Source organism: Canis lupus, chromosome 6 (genome assembly GCF_011100685.1).
Source record: "Canis lupus familiaris isolate Mischka breed German Shepherd chromosome 6, alternate assembly UU_Cfam_GSD_1.0, whole genome shotgun sequence".
In the NCBI taxonomy this organism is placed as follows: domain Eukaryota; kingdom Metazoa; phylum Chordata; class Mammalia; order Carnivora; family Canidae; genus Canis; species Canis lupus.
The window spans coordinates 13286650-13308284 of NC_049227.1; the positions used below are offsets into that span (position 1 = coordinate 13286650).

The 21635-nt window shown below is 51.6% G+C and overlaps 1 protein-coding gene and 1 long non-coding RNA gene across 13 annotated transcripts in view; one reads left to right on the forward strand and one right to left on the reverse strand.

Annotated features, from left to right (window-relative positions):
* Window positions 1-1770: 1770 nt before the first annotated feature.
* Window positions 1771-21635, reverse strand: part of SDK1 (sidekick cell adhesion molecule 1) — a 537600-nt gene continuing 517735 nt past the window's right edge. For 6 of the 12 annotated variants that reach the window (XM_038539590.1, XM_038539588.1, XM_038539589.1 and 3 more), the window contains 4 exons: window positions 21471-21608; window positions 18186-18306; window positions 17634-17763; window positions 1771-5506 (listed from right to left, as the gene is read on the reverse strand). In XM_038539590.1, the coding sequence (XP_038395518.1) occupies window positions 5255-5506; window positions 17634-17763; window positions 18186-18306; window positions 21471-21608 (641 nt within the window). In that variant the 3' untranslated portion in view covers window positions 1771-5254. The remainder of the gene's footprint in view (window positions 5507-17633; window positions 17764-18185; window positions 18307-21470; window positions 21609-21635) is intronic. The other 6 variants (XM_038539586.1, XM_038539594.1, XM_038539596.1 and 3 more) reach the window with 2 other exon arrangements.
* LOC119872166 lies at window positions 6231-8835 on the forward strand. The gene is made up of 3 exons (XR_005360668.1): window positions 6231-6362; window positions 6738-6819; window positions 8311-8835. It is a non-coding gene; the product is annotated as an uncharacterized LOC119872166 (long non-coding RNA).

The following is a 21635-nucleotide window of genomic DNA, read 5'->3' on the forward strand; positions in this document are numbered from 1 at the left end:
AAGTGCGAACCACCCCGGGAGCCCAGGTCTGCTCAGAGGTGCTTTGCTGAGGGCCTTGCCAGGGGCCCCAGCACCCTAGCGGTGTCTAGGTCCGCATTATCCTGTGGATGGGGCTCTCGGTGAAGTCGAGGAGGACGCAGAGGCCCAGTTCCCTTCCATGGAAGGCTGACTCCTGGAGATGCAGGTCCCTGCACCCCTGCAGCCCACCACCACCACCCGCCACCCCACCCCGGCTCCCAGGGCCACGGATGTGAGCTCTGGGCCGTCTGGGGCCAGGCTCTGCAGGGCTCAGGGTGTAGGAATCCCTGGGCTCCTCACAGGCGGGCACGGGCCCCCAGCAGGCCACCCTTCGCTGCTACCCCTTCCCGGTCCCCACCCCCCACCCCATCCTGCCCCCAGGAGGCAAGGAAGCGCAGTCAGGCCTTTGCGTCCGGGACTCTCACCCATGTTGCTTTTCCTGCCTAGGGCAGTCCGCCTACCTGTCACCCACACGGCAGTGGGGGTATCTGTTCCCGGTGATAAATGTTGCGTTTACAAAGGCCTCCCATGAACTTTCCCACGACGACAGTCACCACGACGAAGCTTTCCAGGCACAGGCCAAGCAAACACGCACCTTTTATCTGCGTGCAGGAGCAGAGCACGCGGGGACACGGAGCCTCCCGTGCCTGCACACTTTTGCGCAGGTGCCTCTCCGCCACGAGGCTCCAAGCTGCGGGCAGGGACACCAGCTTCCCCAAGGCTCTGCGTCCCAACCTCCTGGGAGAAGCTGAGGGGAAAGCAGACCCCCGCCCTGCGGCCCCAGCCACCTGGTTCGGAGCCCGACCTGCCCCTCGCCGGCTGGCTTCCCCGGGCCAGGTGGCTGCCCCTCTCTGGGCCTTTCCTCATCACAGACTGGAGCCCTGACTGGGCCTGCAGCACCAGGGCCTGCGATGAACAGGCGAATCTGGCAAGCGGTGGTGTTCAGTGACCATCCGCTGACTTGGACACGCAGCCACAAGTCGGACATCCTGGGCACAGAGGGAAATTCGCAGATTTCAATTTCATACTTAGGGAGGGTGGAACGTAGGCGGTCAGTGGCGGGGAAAAGAGCAAAACGAAAACGTTCTTACCTCTGGCTCGGTGATGGCAGTGCTGGCTCCTGGAGCAAGAGGGCAAATTGGAACTCCGGCCCGGTGCCCCGGTACCCCCAACCCCCGTGCTCCCTGGCCTTTTCCCAGGCTGGCCTGCCTTGCCTGCACATGGGAATCACCTGCGGAGCTTTCAAAAAAGAAGCGGGTGTCTGGGCCCAGCCCCTAGAGATCCTTAGTTGGTCTGGGTGTGGCCGCAGCCCTGGGATTTGTGCGCACTCAGTGATTCACAGAGTGCACAGGGTTGAGAGCCCCCCTCCGAGGATGGCAGGACAGGAGAGTGTGGGGGGCCACGCCTCTCTTGGGGGCCCTGCCCAGAGGGGAGACCTTGCCTGGGCCCCACATTCCCACCAACCAAAGCTAAGTTTGGTAGGGAGCAGTCTCCTCTTTGGGCTCTGGGGGCCTTTTGGGGGCACGGCCAGGTGGTGGGGCTACATGGCCAGGTGCCCCTGGTGCGGGTCTCCCCAGGAGAGCGTAAATCCCTCTGAGCTCAGCCCTGCTGTCTGTGCATACCTGCATCTCACCAGGACTGGGGTCAGGGACCACTGCGTGTGTGGTTTAGGACTTCACTGGGGCTAATCTTTACAGCCCTAGAATTCATGAGTCATTTCATCGATACTTGTTAAAGAAAACCACAAGCACGTAAGGAACAAAATGATGTTTTTATTAAAAATCATACCCATAGCACCTCTCTGTCTTCCTACAAGATTTTTTTTCTTTTTCCTTTTTTTTTTTTTTAAAGGACATCTGGTTTTCTGCACAATTCCAGAAAACATTGTTGGGAAAACTTCAGGACTGACCTAAGCTCTAGAGAACCCAGAAGGCGACGACGTTGAGAGGAGATGAGCATGCCTTGGCAGACTAGCTCAGTTCACGGGTGGCTACAGTGTTTCTGCCTTCCTGACCCGATCCATGCTATAGGGATGCTGCCCTAAGGAGAGCCCGATTGGGATACGCGGATGGATTGCTCATTGGGAGAGTAACTACACTGTGTGCCAAGGATTTGTAAAAACTAGAAACCATGCTACGTTCCATTGCGCAAACTCCATGCTTCAATCCAGTCGTGATCAAGTACAAGCACAGCATCAAAAGAAGTTTACAGAGCGTGCACGTGACCCTTCCTCCCGGCGGCGCGGAAGTTGTACCTGGCAGAGGGCCACTTCCATCGCTTTTGGGGGGGTGTGGGTCCCCACACTGCCCTAGGCCACACCGTCCTCTGCTAAGACATTTCATTCAGCACTCCTTAAAGCATGGCAGTGAGAGAAGCGGAAGGGAAGGCTGGAGGAGGTGGGGGTTCGGTTTGGGCTGATTTATCCAGGGGGAGGTGCACGAGGCCATGCCGATGTGCTTAATGCCCGTAGCTGCCCCTGCCGCTCACCTGTCTGGGGAGTGGTGCCCTGGTGCCTGGCAGAGAGGGCCGGCCCCGTGCATGCCCAGCCCTGCAGCCCCCACAGAGAGCACGGCCTCCCCGGGCCACTTTGCTGGCCCACCCTCACACGGGAAGGGCAGCTCAGCCGTCAGCACAATGTCCAATGGCCCATACGAGGGTGGGCATGGGATGGGGGCTCGGCCACTGCTCCCTGTGGGGCCCCTGAGTGATGTCACTACAGAAGGCGGCAAGAAGAGGACATTTCATCTTGTCTTAGTTAAAGGAATGTGGTTCGTTCGTGTGATGTATTTTTTTCCTCCCTGAAGTAAAGGTGAGAGGTCGGGAAGTGACACTGGTCCATGTGCATACTGCTCGGGGAGGCACAAGCCTCACTGCGAGCACCTGCTCTTCCTTTGGAGCAGTCTGCCGAGGGCCAAGGGCTGGGCTGGAGCGCAGATGCCAACAGTCCATAAGCAGCCAGTGTAGACTCAGACAGACGGTTCCACACAAAGTGAGTTCAGGGAAGGTAGAGAAAGCACGGAAAATAGAATGAACCTGAAAAAAAAGGTGTCGTGTCGTCGCAAAATCCCCAAAGCAAAGAACACACCTCAAACCAAATCGTCCTCATTCCAACACGTCATAACACTCTTCCCCCATGGTTTAAAGCAAAGTCCATATGGCTTAGAGAGCGAAGTGCACGGAAGGCGGTGTTTGTCCGCGTTTTCCACTGGGCGCCTGTCTTCCAAGAAGCTCAGTTTGTAAGCCTTGCCGTTTCCTGCCCCCTTGGCCGCTGACTTGGGGCCGAGAGGAAGGAGCCCCTTGAACCCAGGGCGCGTCCTGGCCGGTGAACTGTGGGCAGTGATTCTCACACACAAGTGGCTTTGGGCAGAGCATCGAGGATTTTTGGTTTAGAATATTTCTGCCTCCACTCAGAGAAAGAAGGCAGGACAGAGAGAAGGAAGGAAAAGGAGTGGGGGGAGAGAGAAGGAAAGGAACCCTTCCACACCCTCTTGTTTTGGAAAAACTGAAAAGGGGCTTTTCACCCACCACAAAACTCTCCTCGGTCTCCTGGGGCCACAGGAGGCCGCTCTGAAAGCAGGGGGCCCTGTGGAGCTATAGAAGGAATACAGCCGAGGAGACGCCACAGGCTGTCCACGTGGCCACGACACAGGCTCCCCCACCCTCAGGGCGCTGGCAGGCCACTCGGGAAGACTGCACCTGCCTTGTTGCCCTTGGCCTGGTGTCCACAGAGTGGCTGGGCACTGTCATGGCCCCACTCCCGCTGGCGAGGTGGGGACACCCGGCCCCCCGAGCTCTGGGCGCACTCCTGCTGGCACCGGCACCACACCCCGCACACCCGAACCTAGGCTCAGGCCTGTCGGGTCGGCCACCTGCTCCTCAGCCCTGTCAGACACCTCTCGCAAGAATAATGTGATGGCTGGAGCCGCAGCTACTGTTTGGACTTTCAGATTTGCAGCGTAGTTCATGCTATTTTCATGTAGCTGAAAAACGGAAACAAAACAATAGCAAAGGGGGGAAAAGCATTTCCAGAAACCCAGTTAAGGCTAAAAGCTGGGCTGAGGTCGGGGAAGAGAGAGCAGCAGCCTGGGGTTGGGCAGCGGGCAGTGGGCAGCGGGCAGCGGGCAGGGTGGGGAGCCCGCGGCTGTGCCAGGGGAAGGCCGGCGCCCACGAGCGCTGCAGGCCTGGCCAGGGGGGCAGTTCGGGGCCTCGTTTGCTCAGAGCTGTTTTGCTTTATTTGGAGACACTGACGCTTTTCGTCTTTCTCATGTACAAAGCTAAACAATTAATAAAAAGGCACCTGGAGACAGCAGAGACTCATTCATTTCATGTGACATATTTTAAAAAAAGATAAAAAGATTTAAAAAATACTCTGGTTAACAATGCACACCTCTTACACAACAAGCAATTCTGCAAGCGCCGTCTTGTTCTCTCTGGGTTAGCGGGGTTGGCTGTGTGCTGTGTTCTCGGGAAGGAGCTAGCTTGCTGGGTGAGGCCGGCGGGGCGCCTGCCAGCCCTGGGGGTGGTTTCCTGCTCTGCACCGTCGGGTTTAAGGGAAGAAAGGAAGAAAAGAAGGCCGGATAGTTCACCACGGGAATGACACAGGGTGCCAACCACTGAGTCGTCACCGAGTCAGGGGACCCCACCTCGCGAGCTCTGGCCCCCTCGCCGGGAACTTGACAGCTGATTCCTTGCCTAGAAACTGCGGGGGAGAATATTTTGGAGGTGGATGCGGTCGGGTGGAAAAGCGCTGAGCCCAGCGCAGACTTCGCTCTGCGGACCCCAGGAGGCAGCGAGAGCCCAGCCAGGGGTGTCACCGATGGGGACCCCGGCGCAGCTGGTTCTCCGGAGGCACAGGAGGTGGAGAAGAGGAAGGAGCGGCCTGGACGCGGGCAGACAGCTCCCTGGACCCCTGCTCTGCCTCCCCCGTAGCCTCCCTAGTTGGGCATCGGGGTGGACGAACCCAGGGCTGGGGGGGGTGTCTGAGGTCTTCCCGCCATTGCACCACTGAAATACACCTTCTCGTAAAAAGAAAAGAAAACAAAGAAACCCGCTTCCTGCAGCGATGTTACAAAAAGCCGTTAAAAAAACCTTTCTAATTGAAATCTAGTGTCCACAAGTAGGTAAAATCATCACTTATCAGAATTCTTTTTAAACAAAAGCTTGAGCTCAGTTATTGGAGTTGATTGTCTTAACAAAAGTAGGCTGGGAGGTCCGCGGAGGGCCCCCGCTGGGGCCGTCACACGAAGGAGGAGAAGCCGGTGAGTGGAGTCCTGGCGCCGGGGCCCGCGGGCGCGAACACGGCGCTCTGCGTGGTGACCACCGTGTGCAGGTGCGGCCCCGCCTCGCCGCCCGCCACTGCCTCGTACCTGTGCGGGGCGCGCCCGCCCGGGGCCCGCCGCTTCCACGAGTTGTAGTAGGTGGGGTCACTCATGTAGTGGTTGACGAAGGAGTGCTGGGGGGGCACATCCTCGGACTCGGAGTCGGTGCCCTGGGGGGACAGCAGGGTGTGAGCGGGCACCCGGGAGGGAGAGGACAGCCTCTGGGGGCAGGGTGGGCATGGGGGGTGGGGTGGCCTGGAGGGAGAGGGAAGACAGGGTGGGTGGGCATGGGGGGTAGGGAGGCAGGGGGCGGTGCATGGGAGAGGGGAAGTGTGGCCATGGGGGCATGTGGGGGGCAGCCATGGGAGACACCGGTGGCCACAGGGGGAGGGTGGCCACAGGCAGCAGGGCTGAGCCAGGAGTGGCCAGGAGGCAGGAGCCGCATTAGTTACCCAAAGTTGGAAGGTTCGAGTCAGTTCCCGCCCTCCTCCCCTTCCTCCCCTAGGCCCGCCCTCCACAGGAGGTCCGACCCCACTTCCCCAGCCTGCCCCCACCCCCAGACACCCAGCTGAGCTCAGTGTCTCCACTGCATTTACAAAGGGATGATGTGCTGTCCCAGCTGTTCCTGAGCTGCTGGACCTAATCCCTGTGTGTCCGAGCCTGTCCTCAGGAGGGGTCTACACTTCAATCTCTGCCCAGGGCAGGTCTACACAGCCTCAAGGGGGTGCTCTGTGTCCACATGGGGCAGAACTGCATGGTGGGAGCCAGGAAGGCCCAGCGTCCTCAGCTTGCCCCAAAGGGAGCCGGCCCTGACCACATGTGGGGGTGCAGATGGGGTGTTCTCTGTGGGATACACATTTCTATGTGATGTCTCATGCACGCAGACCTCTATGGGTTGGCTGCCAAGGAGGGAGGCCCTGGTGAGCCATGATGTCTAATGTCGCCGTCCACCCCTCCCTCCCCAGGCCGGAGAGACCTGACCCTGGCCACACACTACAGAAGAGCCTGCCCTGTTGACGTCTGAAGGTCAGTCTGAGAGGCTTTCTCTCCCTTTCTTTTAATAAAATAAATCAGGAGTTTCCAGTAAGAACATTTAGTCCACATAGCTTCTATGTTCATATTCTTAAAGCCAAACTCGATTTCATGGTTTTGGGGGTTGACTTTAAATTACTGAGAGCACTGCTAACAGACAGTGGAGGCTGTTCTCCCAAGAGAATGGACGCTCCTGCTTTCCCTGCCTCAGAGGTGCTGTGTGGTTCTGGGAGCTTCCTGCACCCCTGGGAGCCCTGCCACCTGCTGGGGTGGAGCCGCAGGCTGGTCAGGCTCTGCTGCCAGGCCCCACTCGGAGATGCCCAGTCCCTATACCCTGAAAATACAGCAGGTTCCTCCATGCACCCCCAGGGACCTAGCAGAGGCCTTGGACACCCTGAATATGCCAGAAATGGGTCCAGAGACATGACCTCGTCCAGCTTTCAAGTTCAAGGTAGGAAACAGGAGCCTGTGGCTGGGTAAAGCCTCTCCCCCTCCAAGATATCTCCCCACCCCGGGGCTCTGTCCTTGAAACTCTGGTGCATCTCTTCTTGAGGCTCTGATGCCTGAGCTCTGTCCTTCTTTGTCTCCCTAGACGGTGTCAGGAGGCCCCCAAATGCTGTCTCAGAATCACCAGGGAGCTTTGGGGAGAGCACAGATTCCTGAGTGTGGTTCCTGCTGTCTTGATCAAAAGGCTCTGGGGTAGGGCCAGGGAATGTGTCTTCCTTAGAAGCTCCTGCTCTGCCAGGCTGGAGTGAGGGTAGGGAAGGGGGGGAGAGCTGACTGCTTGCCCCCATCTTACATGTGGTCTGTAGAGAGACTCATGAAAGCTCTGAGCCATACGCCTGAGCCACTCTCCTCATCTGATGGGGAGGACATGGCCCCCATGCAAGAAGCTCTATCCGGGGACTAACAAACAGTGGCCTCCACTCAGGAAGCCAGGCCTGTGTCCCGCAGGCCTGTGAAAGCTGGTGGCCTCTTGGCTATGCAGAAGTCCCTCGTGGACGTGGGCAGGGGAGCCAGAGACTCCTGGGATTCTCTAGACACAGGCTGAAAATCTGGCTCTCACTGGATATTTACAGGAAAGTAATAGTAAGTCACAGATTCAGGACTTCTCAGGACATTAAATGTAAACTGTTTATGTTATGGCACAATCAACTGCTGGCAGCTGAATGCATCTGTGGTTCCTCTGCTTTTTTTTTTACTGAGTCAGAGCTCATGTAAATGCGGGTCAGATGAATGTCCCCTCCTGACACATCCCAAGATGCAGAGAGTATCCAGCTCTTCCATAATGAGACAGTGATGGTGACAACAGAGCCATCCAAGAGGAGCTTCTTTTTAGCAGATGCTACTGCAGACAGAGTGACCCCCTGCATGATCTCTGACACTGCAGAGTGGCCTGTGAGGTGGGGATTTTATTCCTATTTTAGGGGTGAAGAGAGAGGCTCAGAGAGCAGGCAAGCTGCCCGGTGTCCCAGGAGGGGTGGGAGCCCTGGAGCCCTGCAGCCCAGAGGCTCCTGCTGCCTCAGCAAACATGGAACTGGCTCTCTGCTCCAGCTCTCCTTTGCATCAGCTGATCCCACTCACACCGGCCCACCCGTCAATCTCAGACCCACCGTGCTCTGAAAGCCAAAAGCTGTTTTCGTGACCTCATCTGGTGGCGAAGCCTGACTTGCGTTAGGCTCATTTGGCAGCTAACCCTGAGCTGAACTGATGTGAGACTATTTAGTGTGAATATCCTTTGGTTTTGCTGCAGAAATGCTAAGGTGTTTGATCAGAGATTGCCGCCCTGCCCCTGCTGGGGACTTGACATAGTATCTGATGGATTCCTGCACCTGAAAAATGCTGAGTTCTTCAATGGTTCTTCTGGCCTTGGGGGTTGCTGATAAGAGATGGGGCACCTGAAATTCTAGTAGTTAAGGTTTGTTCTTCCCCTGTTTTCCAGAGGCTTTGAGGGGCTTACGAGCTCTATGTATACCAAGACCGGCAAGGACGAGAACAAAGGTCACCTGAAGGAAGCAGGTGGAATCTATGTTATTGCCCCCAGAGTTGGGTTTGTTCCTTCTGAGACATCCATCCTGGTTCTAAGAAGCTTGGGAGAAGAGAGCTCACGTGGAGGTATGTCAGGGAGAGGAGGAGATGCATTCCTCTCTGGAGAAACGCAAAGAACACTCAGGATGATGACAGTGGGGATCGCACACTCGGGTCAGGGGTCATGGTTTTCTGGAGATTGAACATATGGTTCAAGATTTTCACCCTCTTCACACTGTACCCTCTAGTGCTTGGAGGCCGCACCGTCCCAACCATGAAGGATGTGCATGAGCACAAATGTGAGAAGGAGCAATTGGATTCAATCTCCTTGTTTTGTGTCTGAAAGAACCAAGACCCCCATAAGCATGTGACCTTCTCAGGGTCATAGTGGCGGGCGACAGAGTGGGGCCAGACCCAGCGCTGCTATCACAGCTAAGGTGGCAGAAATAAAGCCTTTTTAGAAACACTTTGGTACATTTTCCAGTGCAGCTGTATAAAAGGTTAGAGGAACACTTTACGAGGTAGGCCTTCTGTGGGGTCTCTGTGTTGGGGGAAATGGCCATAGGCAGATGTCGCTTCAGCACACCTGTCTGGCACCCACATCTCCCCCTCTTGCTACCCCTGCCCACCCTTCCTCCTGCAGCTGTTGGCCCATGGAAAAGTTAGCGCATGATGGCCAGGTGGCAATGGGGGGAGAAGGGGTGTCTGGTCTAGAAGGGACTCTCATGTTCTTGCAGGAGGTAGCCTCTCCCCAGGCATGTCCAGCCTGGCTTAGAGGATGGATGTGTCTCGTGTCCCACATCTATAGGCCCATTTACTTGACGAACAGTCTCACTGGAGACAGCTCAGAAGCTACATCATTGTATGTTCTCTCAATCATGGACCTCAAAGTCCTACAGTTATGGAGAGAGGGGTCTGAGACAGATGTGGGTGCTGAGAAGAGGCCTCGACAGGAGAAGTTGGGTGGCTGTCTGGCTCACAGTGATGTCCCAGTGTTTGTGTGTGGGCTTTGACCTTCTCAAATGAACTTCAGGAAGTGATCCTTCTCTGCCTTGTCCCTCATTAGTGATTGGCTAATGGGCACACATGTGATTTGATCAGAGCCAATTGGAAACCTCCCTGGGACTCTTTGCACTTCATCTGGAAGAGCAGAGTTCTTTATGTGGCAAAGCTGGGCACCTAGAGACCCAGCCAAGAGCTTCTGTGAGACCACCCTGCAGAAACACAGGAGAAACAGGAGCCTAGGAGTGGAGGGTCACATGACACATAAGCTGGGCCTCCTGGTTTCTGCTCAGCCCTTGGCGTCTCCTCTATGAGAGAGCACTGGATTAAAATGCCATCCTTCCTCCTGCTGCTGCCTGTTCTGTTTATTGTTTATATGACATTATTATTTTTTAATGCGGATATATTTTAGTGAGTTAGGATTATTGACAGAAAGGCAATGCTGCAGGGTCCTTTTTTTTTTTTTTTTTTTTAAGTTTCCTGTGTGATACGAAGTAGTGAAGTGTGTTGGTTTCCCAGGAAACCACAGAAGGACAGCAGGTGATTGGATGTGGTGGCAGTTTCTAAAGGTGCACAGATGCCTGGCAAGCAGCTAACAGAGATAATCTCAATACTTTTGGTATTATATTTGCAAGATGAAAGAGTCAAATATTATTAGGGAATTAATTAGGTATGAGGGGGTTGGTCTAAGTTGGTTGGAGCAGGAGAGATTTTGAAAACCATTTATTTGGGTTTCGAGAACAATTTTTATAGTGTGATCTGAACAGTAGTCCTGATATAGTTCATAAGCAGTCGTGTGAAAAGCCGGTGACAGACCCTCTTATTCCTAACTGGAGAAAGATAAAGAGCCACAGCGTGTGTCATGCGACAGCGAGAGCCTAACTCAGAGTGGTTCCAATCAGGCAGGTTCCCGTGCTCCTGTGAACCTATCTGCAGAATTTCCCCTTTAAGCAATATTTCTGAAAATGGTTAAAAATATACCCTGGGGAGAAAAGGACAGCATCGCTAGTTTCTTAGTGAAAGATTAACTTCACAGAAGAGCTCTTCCAGCCAAGACCTTGCAAGGTTTCTGCTTCCTCGTTCCCTTGAGCTCTGCAGAGGAGGGTGGGCAGGAGGGGAGGGCATTACCCTCCTCACTCCTGCTTCACTCTGTGTCAAACCCTTGGCAAAGCCCAGGGCCCAGACTGTGCCATACTCTCCACCACTGGCATCTCAGTGTGCAGTGTCTTTAAACCCAGAAGCTGCCACCGGTCAGGAGGGTTAATATCAAATCTAAATCGAAATACAAGGCACTCATTAGTTAGTCCTATTTGAGATAAGTGCTTCTGGTGTATTCTGTTGCTATCCACCACTGGTTTGTTCTTCCTGCTTATCTCTCTAAGGGCTCTGTCTACAGTTCTATAAATTGACTCTGTTTCTGTGAATTTGAGGTTAAGGGACTGGGCGGAAGTCATCACTACATTTACCATCAATTACAAATGCAAAAGGCATTTCCAGAATGGCTGGTGAGGAGCTAGCAGATTCTCTTCCTGGTGGAGCAATGATTTAACTGGGGAGAGTGATTTTATAAACAGGCATTTATAGTCTCTGAAAATAGTGGCAAGGACATATAGCAAATGGAGAAAGATTTATTCCAGAAAAATCTAAATTTCAGTAAGAACAACAAGAGTCGGAGGCACTTGAACTGTGACCTGCATCACCCGCCTCCCCACTCCCATCCCCAGCTCAGTGTGATGAAAGCTCTATCTCAGGCAGGTATGGCTAAGAGAACTAGGTTCCCTTCCTCACCCTGTCCTCACCCACAGGCTGGATGGTCTATACCACTTGTGGCAGGCTGAGAACACTGAACCCCAGTTTCCTTGCCTAAACTGGCTTGTAGGGAAGACATTTTACCCTGGGAAAGGCAAGCTCAGAAGACCAGGGACTACCATCTCCACCCAGTGCCCTACTTTTACAGCAGGTGTGTCACTATGGGATAAGAGGGCCACTGTCTCCACCCTCAGCTTTGGTGCCATGACACAGAAGTCCTGCACAGTGGGGAGAGACAGTCCATTAGAACAGAGAGCTCTGGAGGGGATGGCTTTGTTTGTAACAGAGCATGCCTAAGGGCATTATTGAAAATAGCAGAGTCCTTCAGGATGAGAAATTAAGAGGAAGTTGTTAATTCCATGATTATAGCAAGCGAAGTAATAAACCTGCCAGAAGTTTAACAGAGGGAACCAGGGAAAGAGACATAGCTCAGGAGAGCCCTCTTGGGATCAGAGCAAAATTCAGATTGACAACATCTTGCCTCTACAAAAGGGCTGCATTTTAATTGGATCAAGCCATGAAGTAATGTATAGCCCAGGGCACTGTGAAAAATAATTGAGTCAACAAGTGGTGGAGGTTAAAAGCTGGGTGTGATACCAACCATGACAGACCATCCAGAATCTTAATTGGGGGAGAAAAGGGTACAAAGAGAGCCTGGCTGGGACCATTGTTATCCCTGGTATTCAGGGGGCCTGAATGCATCCCCAAGGCTGCATCTCTCAGGAGCGGCATCGGAGAGTCCACACTGTGAAGGCACCGGATTTCCATTGAACTACTCCAGCCAAGTCACTAAATAAGAAATAAGCAAACAACAAGAACAATCCTTGGGGTGGAAGAGACCAGTATTCCAAATTGGTACAATATATCAACTAAAATGACCTGTTTTCAAAAAAGTCCAGGAGAGTGTGTGCCATACAGGGGACAAAAAGCAGGTAGCCTTTGGAGGAGGCCCGAATGTTGGTTGGCAAAGATTTTGAAAGCAGCTATTATAATCTATCCATAGAACTAAAGGAAGCTGTGTTTAAAGAACAGAAGATGACAATATTGCACCAAGTAGAGACTATCAACAGAGACAGAAATTATTGCAAAAGAACCAAATGAGAAGTTTTGGCATTGAAAAATACAATAGCTAAAATGAACAATTCACAAGAAGGACCCTGCGGTCTGCTGGGTCTGGCAGAGGAAAGAATCAGGGCACCAGGAGATATTGACAGAGATTATGCAATCCAAAACACAGAGAACACACACATACACAATAAAGAGCAACCACAAAAGGAAAGAGCACCTGATAAATGTGAGCAGGTGCTGGGAGCACCACCACATGAGCCAGTCATGACAGCAGTGAAATGAGAGGAGAAGGCAAGAGGCAGAAAAACAGGGGAAAAAATGACTTCAAACTTTCCAGATTTATCAAAAGCATTAATCCACATGCCCAGAAAGCTCCACAAACACCCAGTAAGAAAAATGGAGCAAAGTCCATACCCAGATGCCTCACAGTAAAAAAGACAAAGACAGAAACTCTTGAGATCATGGACAAGGGAACTTGAATAATAGTAGGAGTTGGCTTCTAATCAGAAAAAAGCTGGGGGACAGAAGGCAATGGGGTCGATGTAGTCAAAGTGTTGAATAAAAACTGCTAACCAAGAATCTGTTCAGCAGAACTACTTTCAAAAAATGAAGGTGAAATAGACATTCTGAGATAAACAGAAATGGGAAAATTCACTGTTAGCCAACGTGCCTTACAAGAGACACTAAACGAAGACTGTCAGGTTGAAAGCAAGTGACACAGACAGAAGTTCAAATTCACATGAAAAGACAAAAGGTATCAACAAAGGTGATCACACACAGGTAACTATAAAAGATAGTATGACTGCATATTTCTTTTTCTTTCTTCTTTTATCTGAGTTAAAAAGCAATTTCATAAAATATGTATATGATTGTATTGTTGGGCCTATAATGTATAGAAATGTAACATACTTAACAATAATAGCATAAAGGAGGAAGCTGGGTGAAGAAATGGCACCCAATGGTGACTTGAATCCACAGGAAGAAATGAAGAGGACCAGAAAAAGTACATAAACAGGCTAAAGTGGTAAACTCCAGAAACATACTTGCTCTCCTTTCCTCTCTTGACTTCCTTAAAAGACATATAGTTCTGTAAAGTAGTAACTATCAAAATGTATTCTTGAGTTTGTAACCATATGGATATACGGACATAACATGTATAATAATAGCATAGAAAGGGGAGGAGGCTGTAGAGCTGTATAGGAGTAAAGTTTCTATATATCACTGAGATTTAGTATAAGTCTTTCTTAAAAAAATATTTGTGTGTGTGTGTGTGTGTGTGGTGTGTGTGTGAGAGAGAGAGAGAGAGAGAGTGAGCGAGCGACAGAGAGACAGAGAGAATGCACTTGTGCATGAGCCAGGGTAGGGGGGCAGGGCAAAGGAAAGAATCTCAAGCAGACTCCCCACTGAGCATGGAGATTCATGTAGGGCCTAATCCCAGGATCCTGAGACAGACCTAAGCCAAAATCAAGAGTTGAATGCTTAACCAAATGAACCACCCAGGTACCCTAGTATAAATCTTAAGTAAATGTTGATACTAGAGCAACCAGTAACAAAAATAACTGGAAAAACAGAGTAAAAGCAAAAGTTAAGCAAATTAAAATGGTACATTAGAAAATTTTCCTTAAAAAAAGAACAAAGTGGGATGCCTGGGTGGCTCAGCAGTTTAGCACCGCCTTCAGCCCAGGGCCTGATCCTGGAGATCCGGGATTGAGTCTCACATCAGTCTCCCTGCATGGAGCCTACTTCTCCCTCTGCCTGTGTCTCTGTCTCTCTCTCTCTCTCTCTCTGTGTCTCTCATGAATAAATAAATAAATAAAATCTTTTTTAAAGAAGGAAAAAGTAAGTGGGGGAAAAAGAGGAATAAAGATATGAGACATATAAAAGACAGTTGTCAAAATGCAGATGTAAATTCTACCTTAGCAGTAATTACATTAAATGTGAATGGGTTAAACAATCTAGTCAAAAGGCAGAGACTGGCAGAGCAAAAAAAAAAAAAAAAAAAAAAAACCTGATATGCACCAGCTACATACTGTTTATAAGAGACACATTTTAGATTCAAAGATACAAACAAGTTGAAAGTGAAAGAATGGAAATGATATACCATGTCAACAGTAACCAAAAGAGAACCAGAGTGGCTGAGTAATATCAGACAAAGTAATCTTGAAGACAAAATTGTTACCAGAGACAAAAGAGACATACTATACTACTGAAAGGGTCAATCCACCTAGAAGATGTAACTATTATAAACATATATCTACCTATGACAGAGCTGCAAAATACACAAAATTAAACTGACAGAATTGGAGTGAGAAACAGACAGTTCAACAATAGCTGGAGACATCAATACATTAGTGGATGGCAGAAGGTCAAAAATCTAGGTGACTTCCACGGTGCCGTAAATCAGCCAGGCCCCACAGACAGAGTACTCCACACAACTGCAGAGTAACATGCTCTTTTCAAGTGTGTATGGAACATTCTTCAGGCACAGACCATAAAACAAGACCCAATAAATTTAAAAGAATTTAAAATATACAAAGCATGTTCCTAGGCCACAGTGGAAGAAAATTAAAAAATCAGTAACAGAAGGACATTTGGGAAATTCACAAATATGAGGAAATTAAAAACATACTCCTAAATACCCAATGTTCCAAATGGGTGAATTGTGTGGTGTGTGAATTACATCTCAATCAAGCTGTTTAATAAATGTGGTTCACAGCAAACTCCCATCTGAGCTGGCACTTCTGAGATGATGAACATCCCCAGGTCCCTCTGTTGGGATCCCCATGAATATTTAGTGCCTACAAATCTCCCAAGTGTACAAGGTTCAAAGACAGGATCTAGCAAGATTATAAAGTGATGAACTCTGGAAAAAAAGATGGGCCTCACTGTTTCTACCCAAGGACCCAGAGAGAAGACAGAAGCCAGGCATAGGAATTCTCAGCTGGACTCCATGGGGCTTCAGCTGGAGGCGACTGTCAGAGCTTCCTCGGAGGGGAAGGATCTGGACCTCCAGATCCTAGATGAAATTCTGCATGTACATAGAGAGAGCATCTACACCTCTCATCAGGTTCCTGATAGAGCTCTTGACCCAGAAAGCATTGGGAACCTTGAGAGGCACCTGTGGGAATTGTAAAAGGAGCCCCTTCCTCCTAGCACAGGGCTTGCTGAGAGAGGAGGGCCCGCCCCTCTGGTGGGTGCTTAGCCACAGTCATAAAGCTAGGACAACTCAATTCTGTGCAACAGGTCTTCTGGGCAGGACAGAACTGGGAGCCTGGCACTCAGGTCTGCCTCTCAAGGCTCCCCCACTCCCACACACCATCAGCACATCCAGGGAAGACATAAAAACTTCCATAAGTTTCGACTCTGCCCTCTATTATATGAGGATCATCACAACGTCCTTGCAGGATTTAGAATCAATTCCACACCCCTCTCTCTGACACCTGCCATCCTCCCTTCTTCCCTTCCTCCCTTCTCCACTCTCTGTGCCTGTGTGTGTATGTAAGGTGTACATGTTTTGCACATATAGGCATGTATGTATATGCGTAGCTCAGTGCCTCCAAAAAAGCTTTAAATCCTCCATAAAAAACACCTAAATTTGCATCTCAAAACAACCTACATGTGTGAGAGGAGAAATAGGCTAAATGCTCCCCATCAACCCATTTTGAGAATGCTTTCATGAACAGAGTTCAAAAATCATGCGTCCAAGTCTGGCTACTGTAGGAATGGGTGCTGAGCTGGAGAAGACGGTGGAGGCCAGGGCTCAGCCAAGCTCGGGATGACCTCAGACTTAGTCTTGCTGGTTGGCCAAGGAGGAAAATTGCTCTACTTCATGCGGCTGGTATGAGCATGAAATCAGTGTGCTGGCCCATAGTAGGTGCTCAACTGGTGCCTAGCATCTGTTGGACTGTCACTAGGTCGACCTGCACGGCTAATATGTGAGGGCTGTGAGCACTGAATGTGGGGTCTGAATGCCCTAAACAGCCTCAGGCCCCAGAATTACAGAAGACACCCCTGGCAGGTGCCATGCGAATGCGTTTCTAATTGCTGAACCAGAATTGTCTGCTGCAAGGCCATCCCTACTCATTCCCAACACGTGGCTTTTGGTGCAAGCAGCTAGACACAGCATGAAAAGAGCTGCTATTTCCTTATCACAAAAAGGCAGGTCAGTTTTGCAGCATTTCACTTGACAGCGCCTTGATTTCAGACAAATGTACCTTTCTGGACATCTGCAGCACTGCTTGCTGTTTTCCCCATGCCCAAGGCTGAAGTACAGACAGGGCGCCCCGTGTCCTCTGTAAACAGAAAGCTCGAAGCAGAGCAGACTCCGTGTCACACTGAAGCCCACCTGCTGTCCCCTCTCACTTGGAGTTCATGTACAAAGCACAATTTAAAAGAAGCCATTTTATTGAGCCTCGGGGCTTAATCAGGCCTGAATTCGGGTCCAAATGAAGGTGAGACTTATTTTAGATTAAATATTGATTTAGCGTATGAATGCCAAGAGGTGGGGCAGCAAACAGCTTGGTGATTTTCCTCTCTCTCAAGACTTGGCATATGTGAAATAAAAAAAGTTTAGGACTGATAGAAGACCACCTCTCTAATTGCCACTTCAGCTGGGTTTGCTCATGTAACGCTGACACAGCACCGCTGTGGGGAAAGGCACACCCGGGGGTGGAGGTAGGGGGAGTGCTGAGCCCCTGGGTGGTCCTCCCCCGCCTGCTCCCCTGACAGAGGCCTTGCCCCCGGGTGTGCTCAGCTTCACGCTTTAACACTCAGATGCTCAGCAGGCTTCATACCTGCAGGCCCCTGGGTCCTGGGTGGGGAGAACCTCCTGGGGCAAGATCTCCCTGGTGCATCTGCTCAGTGAGGACAGGGACAAGTCAGAGCTCACCAGGCCCTGTACCTGTCCCAGAATGGCACTGGCTCATCCCCCTTCACAGAAGGAAGCCAGGCAGGTGGGAGGGGCAGGGGTTGCGGCGGGGGCGGGGGGGGGAGCGGTCCCAGATAAGTTGGATTTGGCAGGCTCAGGCCATCTGCCACTCCAGCTGGGGTCTAGACACCAGGTTCTACAATCACCACCAGAGATAAAACACAGTTATTCCTGGAAGCCAAAAGGAAAGTGAGCCAGCTTCAGGATCAGAAGCCTCTGGGCGAGGTAGTGACCTGAGAGCTGGCTGGTACCAGGACCTCCAGGCCTGAGGAACTGAAGCACCATACTTTACTTATCTGCAAAAAGGAGTCACTCGCCCCTGGCCCTGCTTCCCTGTGCGGCTGCGGCGAGACTCAGCTGGGACCAGAGGGCACCTTGGGATGGCAGAGGGCTCCTCCCGGAGGCAGGGGATGGCGGCCACAGCCACTGACCTCTGATTCTGAAGCGTCCACCGACTTCTCCTTGAGGTTGGCACTTTCGGTCAGCACAGTTCCGTTGTACTTGTTGCAGATGTCTTCATCTGAGTAGTGCAGCCCGCCGGGGCTGGGCCGGGGCGGCGACCTAGGGCAGGGATGGGGCCGCCAGGGATGGCGGGCGCGGGCTCAGGGCAGCTCTGGGACACAGGTACCTCCCCTGCCCCACCCTCTGGCCTCCTGCCCTGCTCTCTGGCCACTGTCATGTCAGTGGGAGGACATTGCACAGCCTCACCAGAGGGCCAGCCCACAGAGGACCAGCCTGGGGTGGCCAGGCCTCCCGAGACCACTCCCCTCCTGCCTGGGACACAGCTTCCTTTTGTATCTCCAGAAAAGGATGCAGATGCCCTTCGCCCCTGCCATGCTCAAACCCCTAGGCTCAAAGCCACCCTGCTGGAGTTTGGGGGTGCCCATGGACACGGTGACATCGTGGCTGGCACCCCCAGCCCTGTCTGGTTCAGATCTGTGGGCAGATGTGGCACACTTGAGTTACGGCTGCTGTGTCCCTACCTGGTCCCATTCTTCTTCGAGAAGGTGTTCTTGACATTGAGGTGACGGCTGTTGAGTTCCAAGGCAGCAAACCCCCCGTTGTCCAGGGTCACAGACTCCTCCATGTTGGAGATGCTCTTACCTACAGCCGGGACGGGAGAATGGGTCCAGATGTTCCAGTAAAGGGCTGGCTGCAGCTATGCCGAGCCCCCGCTGCCGGCCTACAGGTGTTCACGGGCTTCCTGCCGAAGCAGAGCCCAGAGCTCCCTGCTGGAGCTCACGAGGCAGGCGGAGGCGCGCTGGGGCCGAGGCTGCGTGTCCAGGACAATGGCGGACATTTCCGTGTTTATGTTGCCTGATGCCAAAGTACTGGTATTCTTACCGGTGTTTTATGAAAGAGTCTTCAGAATGCATAAACTTTTTTAAAATCGGGAAATTAAATATTTAATACATGTCAAAATAAAAAACTCACGGCCAGGTAACAAAATAGTAAGTAGAAAGTAGATTTACAGGGAGTGATAGCAGAGGGAACAGGGTATTTTGGGGTGGAGAAAATGTTCTAGAATCGGCTGTAGTGATGACTGCACATATCTGTCAATATACAAAAAGCCACTTAAAAACAAGTATATAAATACATATGAAAACATATTCTGGGCAGCCCGGGTGGCTTAGTGGTTTAGCGCTGCCTTTGGCCCAGGGTGTGATCCTGGATACCCGGGGTCGAGTCCCACGTCGGGCTCCCTGCATGGAGCCTGCTTCTCCCTCTGCCTGTGTCTCTGCCTCTCTCTGTCTCTCTCTCTCTGTCTCTCTCTCTCTGTCTCTCGTGGATAAATAAATAAAATCTTAAAAAAAAGAAGACATATTCTAAGATATATCAGCAGATCAAACAAGTAACAGTGAAGTTGTGAGAAACCAAAGGAGCAGTAGAGTTTCTGATGGCTTCTGTCCCATCCAGGCTGTCCCTGCGCTGGGGCTGTCTGCCCTCTTCCCCCAGAATTCTCTGGGTTATCCTGTTCTTCCCGCAGCTCACAGAATGTCAAGGACCAGAGGGAATCTCCCAGGCCTCCTCCTTTACTCCCAGAGGCCCTCAGAGCCTCCCGCTGTGCATTTTTTACATATTTGCTTCCCTATGATCTGCCTTACACACACACACACACACACACACACACACACACACCTGGCTGGACACAGCTCCTGGAGGCAGGTGAGGACCTGTTTTTCTCCTGCTGTCCCAGCCTCCAGGACAGGGATCTGCTCCAGGTTTGTTAAGAACCTCATGGCGCCCTCTCTGCTATGAGCCCAGTACCCCTGGACCGGCCCAAAAGCTGGAGGTGTGCAAGGGGTGTGCAGCAGAGAAAGAGGACAGAACCGAGATCAGCAGGTGGGGGACAGAACTGTTGGCTGGCACGGATCAGGGCAGACGAGAGGGTGAGCAGGTAAAAACTGCTCTTGGAAAGGAAATCCCATGAGGACGGTGGTGTGAGGAAGCGCAAGAAGGTTCTGCACGGCTCCAACAGCAAGGCAGACATGCTAGGAGACAAGTAGCTTTTTTTTCCTAGGCTTCAATTATGATGTTAAATTAATACTCCAGGGTGACGCGGAGTATCAGAAGCTGCAGGTCAGATCTGTCTTTTCAGGCCTGTTTTCCAGATGCAGAAGGAGAGTGAAAAGCGGGGAGATTTTCTATGCGCCAGACACAGGATTCTGTAATAGCATTAACTCAGTAAAATGACATGCCATTCATACATAGTAAATCCCACAGGAATAAAATCTGATTTACGAACACTTGTTAGAAGTGAATTTATACAGAAAAAAATAAATCCTTTCTTGGAGGAATGAATTGCTTAATGTTAGGAAAGCAAATGGCGAGGTGCCTGGCTCTGTTAACCCTCTAGGCGCAGTGAGAGATGCTGCGGTGGGGGTGGGGGTGGGGGGGGTCAGTGTGGAGGCCAGGGGAGCCGCTCAGCCCAGTGCCTCATCCCCAGCGGCCCACGTGCCCACTCGTCTGAGGGAGAACCCCATCAGGGATCTGCCTTCCTAAGAAGCAAAGGCAGGTGGGCTGGTGGAGAAAGCTCCAGCTGTGTGACCTGTCCTGCCTCTGCAGTGACACCAGAGAGCTGGTCATGCATGTGGCCCAGCTACAGCTGTGTGGGGTGGGAACGGTCCAGAGCACAATTACATTCTAGTGGTGCAAAGAACGGGTCTCAGGGGTAATTATGACAATTTTTTTAAAATTGAGGAGAATAGGGACACCTGGGTGGCTCAGTGGTTGGGCGCCTGCCTTTGGCTCGGGGTGTGATCCTGGAGTCCTGGGATCGAGTCCCACATCAGGCTTTCTTCATGGAGCCTGCTTCTCCCTCTGCCTGTGTCTCTGCCCCTTTCTCTATGTCTCTCATGAATAAATAAATACATTTTAAAAAAAATTCTCAAAAAATTTAAAAAAATAAAATGCATCAAGTGTACTAATCTGAAGCCTTTGGAGTGTTTTGTGTTATGTGTATAACCCACCGTTGGCATAGAGATACAGAACAGAGCACTCCCAGAACCCCGAGGGGTTCCCTCATGGAGCTTCTCTGTGCTTCTATGCCAAGAGACAATCACGTTTTGTCTTCTAGAAACCCCCACCCATTTGGGTTGTTCCTGACCTTCCTATATATGGAGTCCAGCTTTGCGCCATGTCCATTTGTCCATTTCTCTGATGGGGGTGATCCATGCAGCAACAAGCACTTATTGAGCACCTACTGTGTGCCAGGCCTGGCCCTTATACTGAGGAATGCAAAGGTGAGCCAGGCATCAGAGGGCTGGAAGCTGGAATGAGGGGCATGAGGCGAGGGATAAGCTGGTCTGTGGTTGTACCCATAGAGTGTTTCCACATGTGGCTCCAGGAGCCACACCTACATTTCTGAGATGCACCCAGCTCACTGTTCTCGTGATACTGAGTAGTGTGATTCATCTGTTTGACACTTTACAAGTCCTGTGAAAAAATACTGTTGCATTTGGGCAGTGGTGTAGATGAGGCAACAGACTGAGGGAGGCCCAAACCACCCACATGACGGATCCAAGACATAAGGCTCATTGGCGGGCAGAGCCAGGTCCAGAACCTGGGTGTGCTACGCCGAGCTGCCTCCCAAAGGAAATCTGCTGCACCTACTTTATCACCCACAGGCCAACAAAGACAGAGTGGATGCCCACACCATGGATCCCGGGTGGAGAGAGAGAGAGAAAGTCAACATTTTGGCTTCCCAGTGCCCCGGCACTTTTGGAGGCGGGGGGTAGGGGGTAGGGGAGTCAAGGCAGGCGTCCCACCTGTGCTGCAGCTCCTGTATCTTCTATTCTGTCCGTGCAAGACCAGGGCAAACACCACCAGCAGGATGACTATCAGGCTGGAAAGCGCCATCACCAGGAGAAACCACCACTCCTCGTAGAACGGGGTTTCCACTTGAGCTGCAGGGCACATGAACACACGGTCAC